The sequence below is a fragment of the Epinephelus moara genome, chromosome 15 (assembly GCF_006386435.1).
Source record: "Epinephelus moara isolate mb chromosome 15, YSFRI_EMoa_1.0, whole genome shotgun sequence".
In the NCBI taxonomy this organism is placed as follows: Eukaryota; Metazoa; Chordata; class Actinopteri; order Perciformes; family Serranidae; genus Epinephelus; species Epinephelus moara.
Genome location: NC_065520.1, coordinates 10,027,890 through 10,036,047, shown reverse-complemented (window position 1 = coordinate 10,036,047; position 8,158 = coordinate 10,027,890). Strand labels below are relative to the sequence as shown.

The window sequence follows — 8,158 nt, the reverse complement described above, 5'->3', positions numbered from 1 at the left end:
AAGCTAAATTAGATGTATTGCTCAGGAACTTTTCATTTGCATCTATTTAAGGTTTGTTTACTCACGTTAGCTAACATTAGCCAGCATAAAGCTAAAGCTACATTAGATATATTGCTTAGGAATTTAACTTTTCATTTGCATCTATTTAAGGTTTGTTTACTCACGTCAGCTAACATTAGCCAACATAAGCTGAAGCTAAATTAATATATTGCTTAGGAATTTAACTTTTCATTCACGTCTACTTAAGGTTTGTTTACTCATGTTAGCTAACATTAGCCACTATAAGCTAAAGCTAAATTAGATGTATTGCTTAGGAACTTTTCATTTGCATCTATTTAAGGTTTGTTTACTCACGTTATCTAACATTAGCCAGCATAAGCAAGAGCTAAACTAAATATATATTTCTTAGGAATTTAACTTGTCATTTGCACCTACTTAAGGTTTGTTTCCTCACGTTAGCTAACATTAGCCACCATAAGCTAAAGCTAAATTAATTTTATTACTTAGGAATTCAAATTTTCATTTGTAAATGGAAGTTTGTATTGTTAACTCTCTCAAAATTTACAAAGTCTCACTTCAAGTAACGTTATGTTTGACGCAAACAGAAAAGCATAACTTCACTGAGACATTATCAGGTCAGAGTAACAGAGCTTCATCATAAGAATACTGAGGTGTTTTACTGCTAAAAAAAACCAGTTTAAGAACATATATCAGTATGTCAATAATTACAGCTGGTTATGTACTTTCAGGGTAATCTTTTTCAAAGTAACAAACCCCTACATACCTGTCTCCACCTGCAATGATGTACAAATATACTGAACTCTGGTTCAGCTCCCTTAGTGCTCTGTTGAAAGCTGACTAACAAGACACAAGCAAAACACAACACAGGAAGTCACTTTGTGTAAAACAACTACAGTTAATAATAGCCACAAACAGATATATTACCTCATCACTGTGCATCCTGCTGCTTTTTACCACAGGGGCCGTCAAAATCAAAATAAAATTCCTTGTAGCTGCTTTAAGTGTCATTATCCTGACATTACTGCCACGGTCTACACTGCTTTACAATACTGGTTTCAATTCTTGAACATCCCTGAGACAGACAATTGTTTGCTTCCTTATTCCTGCTGTGCAGTGGGTGAAATCACATTTCAAGACAGCTTTTACCGTGATGAGGAAAGCCAATCGACCAGAAGTCCCACAACCGCTCAGCACAACAAGGCTGTCCTGAGGATCCTGTTAAGGAAACAGAAGAGAGGCTCTAACAACATGCCTGACTGACCAACTTAGATACACACAGACAGAAAGTAGATACCTTGAGGATGAGCTCTACGTTCTTGGCAACCTCCATCAGCGTTTCCACCACTTGTTCACTCAACAGCCTCTAAAAATGACATTCATTAAAAGAACAAATTCAGAATTAAGTTTTATTGCAGACATTACATTATACATGAAACACCTGTACCTGGTAGGTGGCTCTTGTTTCTTCCTGAAACATCTGGGTGTCACTGGCATGTAGCATCCTTACAATGTGATTGGCTGAAGCCCGGTCGATGTCACATGTAAGGGGGTTGGACTTCTCTGAAACAGGAAGTGACGGCTCATAATCCGGGGACTGAGAAACATAAAATATAAGTTTTAAGAATAATTTAATCGCTGTATTCTAACACTCTGACTCATGCCTGTATGCTAAATATGAAGCTAGAGCTAGCATCTGGTTAGCTTAGCTTAGCATAAAGACTATTAAAACAGGAAGCGTGACTTCAGTCTTTATGCACGCTAAGCTAACCAGTTCCCAGCTGTATCTTGATATTTACCGTACAAAGAGTCGTATCAATCTCCTTATCTAACTCTTATTAATATGCACGTGTATTCTCCAAATAGTCCTATAAGTTACCTCCCATTCGTGCACAGTGGGGATACAGTCTGATCCCGCCATCTTGCATGAGTCTGTCCTTTTCTGCCAAAAACAGTTTGTCACAAGAAATGTCCCTCTGTGTACCCCGTGTCCTTTTTGTCAGTCACAGAGATTTAAAATGAAAACCACAAAGCGCTCGGCTCTATCTGTAGTGACAAAGTTCACTTAAGGACCTTTGAGACTGAGGAGTGGAAGAGAGTATGGCTTTCTCTGTCGCACACCGACACAAATGCCCAGAACATCCGTGGATGAGTAGCAGGACTCATTCTTGCAACTATTTCATAAGGGAACAAGAGGAAAAGTCACTCACAATGTACCACGGCAAAAAGAGCTGGAGATCAAACTGAAAACTCGGCATGTTACAGGTCTGGCAAAAAAAATAAATCAGATCTGAGCTCTGAGACTGCTGGCTCACAATAAATAAAAACCTCTAACAGTAAAATTTGCTCCGTCGTTCTTAAACATGCTTTTCAGCCCTACAGTGTACAAAAGATCCAACTGATTCTCAGCAGTGTGAAAATATTTACACCCCAGCAGATTGTGGAGTCTATTACATTTTGTCGCTTTCAGAGTCAAACTGTTTGCTGCAGTGTGCCTCACTCCTCCAAACTCCCACTACTGTCTGTCATAACTGCCGACTAATTGCTGTCAGTGACACAGCGGCGAGGACATTTTTCATGTTCCATCACCAAAGTAAATACTAATATTATTTCTCCTCACACTTTATATATATTTAACTCCTGTCACCTCTTTTTTTTAAACAAAATGGATTTCATGAACAGCAAAGGCCTGAGACTCTCTGTAGAGTGATGCGTGTGTACTACTCACTGGCTCACGCTGGTTATTAATGATATCAGACTTCTGAAGCACAGTTTGGTGTTAACCTCTCTGAGTCAGTCCAACACCAGAGCTGTGCGTAGGGCTGTGTGTTAAGCCACGACAGAGCGCCCCCGTACTTTGTTGGCTGCAGCAACACAAAAGTGTCATAATGGAATACTTCTAAGGGTAAGATGTTAATGCTTAGGAAATACCAGTAGATATGAGACATAATTAAACTGTCAGGGACCTTAATTCGGATATTTAAACCAAAATCAAATCAGTTTTCAGCTGAGGGAACGCAGAGTTCACTGGTCAGCCAGGACCAACTCTTCAATTAACCTGAGTCATAATCTTTTTTTCTCCACAGAAGTAGAAACAGATGGTGAGGAGGCAGAAAAGGCAAACTAGGCAAATGTTCAGCATGAGACACCAACGCACAGAGGCACCTTTCATGGCTGTATGAGTCGCACCAGGCATGTCAGTTTTAGAGGCAGCAGGCAACAACCCAACTTGTCATATACCACCACTTTACCAGTGGACAGCGGCATCAGACATGGACGCAAAGAGGCAACCTTCTCTGATACAAACTGGGTGGTGTCAGTTTATAACGCAAGTACCGTAATTTAAAGAGTGAGAAAGTTCTTATAGGGAGGATGGGAGTGGTGGTTCATGGGTCAAACAAACTCTGGACTTTCACCCGCGAGGTTGGTGTTGTGTAAGTCAAGCCTTGAGGTGACCAAAGATTCTCAATGAGACAAAACCATTTTAGAACGTTGCAGAGAAAAGTTGCAGTGGTGTGAAGTGGCTGGTCTGAGCTTGAGTCAAGTCGGCTGATGGTGTCACCTGCAACTCCCCTGGTCAATTGCAGCTGGTTTTAGAAAGTAAAGCAGGTCAACTGTTTCAACAGCCATGTTGGAGGCCTGGATGGGCTTCTTTGCCCCCTAGACCTAGGCTCACCCCCGAGAGACACAAAAACAGCCTTGCAGTACATTCAGACTCCTTGTTTTGACTTTTGCAGAAATCCAACAAGCCATTCAAAATGTAAATGTCTGCCTTTAACAAGCCAACCGTTCAGGCTCAGTCTCCGTGACGACTGTGCGAGATGCATTTTTCACAATCTGAATGCTTTCGTCTTCACTGAATGATGCAGCAGCACTGTCCGACCAACCAATGATAATGTTTGAATTCATACATAATACAGTCAAAAGAGCTCAAGCACAAAGTTTTGCTCTCCTCATGCCTAAACTTTTTATTTTGTCCTTTTTTTAGTTAGTTTGATGGTGTTTAGGTACCTTTGAAATACAACCAGTTCAACCTGTGTTCATACAAGCTCTTCATAAATAATAAATCCTACCTGACCTGAGTGGACCTTTGCGTTCCTCATGTCTCGACTCATTCAAGCCTGCTGCAGTGCTGCACTGCACATTGACCTTGGCACCAAACCATGAAAGGTCCTTCGATTCAGAGCGAGCTGCAGGACCTTCTTCCCATCCTGCTCCAGTCTCAGCAGTGTTCTTAATTCTTGCCCCCCAAAGGAGCAAGAAAGTAATCTACACTTAAGATGTTCTTTGTTCAGGGTGTAGAGGGAAAAGACAGTCAGACTGTCTTTGTCACAAACTGTTTTCAGCTCTATCTGATTCGTCACCACGTCAACTTAGAACCGACTCGTTTGATGCCGCGGAGACAGTCGGCCACATTGAAGGTCATCGCTCATCACACATCTGGATTTGTGTGCCTACAAATGAACTCCAAACACCCCAAAGACCCAACTTTACATCAGCTCTGACAGCACAACAGTAGATTTCTTCCACTGACAAAGCATTTAAATGGCAATATGTCAATTTCTATTGAAAAAAGGTATAAAAGTGCCTCTGTGAGCAGAATAAAATGAACATGGAATGACATGCCTGTATAATTCATTTCTTAGACTTTCAGTCAGTAGATTCCCATAGGTTTTGGAAGACGTTCACATATTCTGCTGCGCAAAATGTATTTTTCATTCCCCTGTTTAATATCTACATTTTACAAAAACTCAGGCTCAGCCCAGTCGCCAGAGGAAAATATTGTCAATGTACATTTCTGCAAACCACAATATATTAGATTTGTACATTTCATACGAATCATATCAACATTTTTTAAGAGACAAAGTATATGAGCGAGTTTGTCATCAGGAGGTGGAGGGGATGGTGGATGGCCAGACACCGAGACGCCTGGCAAGCTACAGGCCACTGTTTGAGAGCAAAAGACAATAAAACCGGTTGCTTTTTAATGAGTCAATGCTGTGTTCCCACTGTTCTTTTAGCCACCAAACATGGGTGTTTTTCAACAACCCGTTGCTGTTTTTCTAGCTGGGATAGTACCACGAAAATGGGTTTTTTAAACCCAAACATGATTATTGATGCTTGCAAACCACACTTTTTGTTTATCCTTTTCCACCTCAGGTATTATTTCTATCAGTGACACATGCAGGGAAATTGACACCTCATGCAATTGCATCAAAATGTCCAGATGAGTTTGCACTTGTGAGACATTACCATCATTTTCCATGAGCTCCTTTAAAGCAATGATGACACCTTTTATTTTATTCACTCTTGAGAGAGCAAATGTCAAAATCCACATCCACATCTGCATCATCAATCCACATCCAACTTTATTTTGGCACAAATCTGACTCCATACATAAACAATCCAATACTGTCTCCAAATCCACAGTCCACTATCTAATTCAGGCTTGAGCACTAGCAGTAAATGCATGAGACATCCACATCCAACTTTCCTCCTTTAATGTGCACAAACAAGCGATCCACTCTTTCCACAGGTTAATTCAATCTTGATGGGTTGTGCTGCGCTCTTTTACTTCATTCATATTTACTCACGGTCAACGTCCAAAGTGGCTGAGTGGTCCATTGTCTTACATGCACAAATCCAGCAAAGCATCAGCAGTGTAGGATCTGTAGCTGCTTCACAGGGAGCACAGGGATCTGTCTGACACGCTGAATCCAAGGAGGAAACATGAAGCCTTTGCTGCACTTCGAGAGTGTTAATTTAACCCTTTTATGATGAAACATACTTTCAAACATACGTTTATGTAGATTGACTTACAGAACTGGACTGTATGATGGTAGGAACTTTAGCGGTCAACAGAAATATCAGCACCCTGCTTCACCCTCTCTCTGTGCCACACAAACATTTTCAGGCAGATGCAGGTGATGCTCATCAGTCATTCAGCCTCAGTCACATAAATTGGCAAACTCCAAAAATAATAATGAAAAGAAAAGCATGGAGGGGAAAACAGTTCTACTTTTGTGACATTTATTTTACATCATGGGATCACTACTGGGTCTGAATGCTTTCTCCACCACTGTCAGACTCCATTTAGGGGTTGGAAGTACTCTGTGTCCTCTCCAGTCGTCCTCCCTACTGTGCTCACATTATCTTCAACTGTGGGGTCTCTATTCAGACACAAATAAAGCTCTAGTTAACCTTCAGTTAGGGCTGTATTGGCCCAACATTTTAGGATTTTTTGTGTCAGGGTTTGTTAATAAACTGAATCCCCTCTGTAGTTAATTGGCTCTTATTTAGTTCACCAGCCTCATATTGAGTTCTTCCTCAAAGCCCCTGCTGCACATGTACAAATTTCCGCATATCTGTGGTGTTCTTATCTCGCTTTGTCCTCGCAGTCATTCACAGCCAGATTAAAACTCCCGTTTTGTGCCGTCGTGGTTCCAATCATCTCAGCGCAAGATCATTGTTTTGATCTTTTGAAGTTTACTGCTGATCCAGGGGCTGCTGCTGCTGCCTGCTTTTGTCTCGAGCAGCACGACCAAATCATCCGCACACAGGAAGCATTTGATGTGGAGTCCTCCGGCGTTTTTGCTAATTCATTCGGATAAATATTGTATAGTGGAGACTGCAGCTGCAACCCATGATTCATAAGAGGAGGTTTGGTTTTTACTGCATACACATAATGTTTTTGTACATTATTTGTGTGAAGTTGTCCTTCCAAGATGACCTGCTGAGCCTCATACTCGCAACAAAAGCAGGAGAAAAGTTTCGATTTGTTTGGATTCGCATGTTTGTGTAGACATGGCACAATGTGCAACCTTGACTTTAAGCATCCCATTTAAGTCATGAAAAGCTGAATCAGTTTTGGACAATAGCACCAAACTTCTACCCAGTTTGCTGCTGACACATGCCTCTGCAGGTGCTCAGGTCATGTGTGTCTGCATTTCTGGAAAGACTCGGTGTAATTAGCCTTAAGTCCAAATGTCAGGGGGAAAAAGCCCACACTGAGCTGAATAACTCCAGTGTTGGTGTCACTCACTCTCATTGTCTCCTGCTTGCACACAAACACACACACACTCACACACACAGCCATACAACCATCGACTTCCTCCCTGTCCTTCAGCTGCACAGCCACGGTCGTCATGACAACAGAGAGGCTAATCTCCAGTGGACAGGGAGGGAGAGAAAGTGCAAGTGCTTGCACAGAGACGTGCTCCTGAGAACGAGGAGCAAGAGTGTGTGTGTGTGCGATGAAGATATGCAGTGCATGCTTGCATATTCTGAGTGTGTGTGTGTGTGCGTTTGGGAAAAATAAATTAAGCGTGTGTGTGTGGAAGCTTGTGAAAGGGCAGGTGATGTGGCCTGTGCGTGTGTTCCACTTCAATTTAACATTTCTCCAACCTTCAGATCCATCACTGCCCTTAGTTTTCCTCCTCCTGACCTTCATCATATCCAAGAAATCCTTATTTAGTCCCCCCTCAAGACTTCATTCTTCTTAACACTCCTTTTGATTTTCCTCTCTGCCATTCCTTTCCTACCCTGACTCACATCATCTTCCCTCCTCTCATCATCCTTTTTGTGCCTCCACCCCTCAAAATTATGTCTTTTCTCCTCTTCTGTCTCTCACAGCATTGTTCCTGTCAATCTTTTCATCCTTTCAAACTGCTTCAGCTTGAATCATCTTTTCTCTTTCGCTCTCTTTCTCAGACACACACACACACACACACACACACACACAAGCACACCCCTTTCATCTCTCCACTAATTCCTAAATCCATCCCTCCTTCTCTATCCGGCTCTCAGCTTTCCAGCTCCCTCAGTTCCTCCTCACACACACACACAAACACACACACACACACACACACACATACAGCATCCATCCCAGTTTCTCACATTCCTAAATCCTCGCCTCTCTATCTCCCTGCTTGCCTAGCAGGGATCACACACACACATACACATACACTGCACACACATATGTTACGGTTGATTAGGCTGGCAGAGCCACAGGGCAGTCAGCCCACTGGAGGGAATGATGGAGGGATGGATGGTGAGTGTGAGGAGGAAAGGGAGAGGTGGGAAGTGCAGAGAAAGCAATGGATAGAGGAGAATATTGAGAGAGGGGATGGTGGCTGATGGA

The 8,158-nt window shown here is 42.2% G+C and overlaps 1 protein-coding gene across 1 annotated transcript in view; it reads right to left on the bottom strand.

Annotated features, from left to right (window-relative positions):
• The window catches only part of gckr (glucokinase (hexokinase 4) regulator), a 10,353-nt gene extending 8,343 nt beyond the window's left edge, over positions 1–2,010 (bottom strand). The window contains exons 1-5 of the mRNA XM_050063472.1: positions 1,898–2,010; positions 1,466–1,615; positions 1,316–1,384; positions 1,168–1,236; positions 785–858 (exon numbers count right to left, since the gene is read on the bottom strand). Coding sequence (XP_049919429.1) covers positions 785–858; positions 1,168–1,236; positions 1,316–1,384; positions 1,466–1,615; positions 1,898–1,939 — 404 coding nt within the window. The 5' untranslated portion in view covers positions 1,940–2,010. The remainder of the gene's footprint in view (positions 1–784; positions 859–1,167; positions 1,237–1,315; positions 1,385–1,465; positions 1,616–1,897) is intronic.
• Between the last annotated feature and the right edge of the window lie 6,148 nt (positions 2,011–8,158).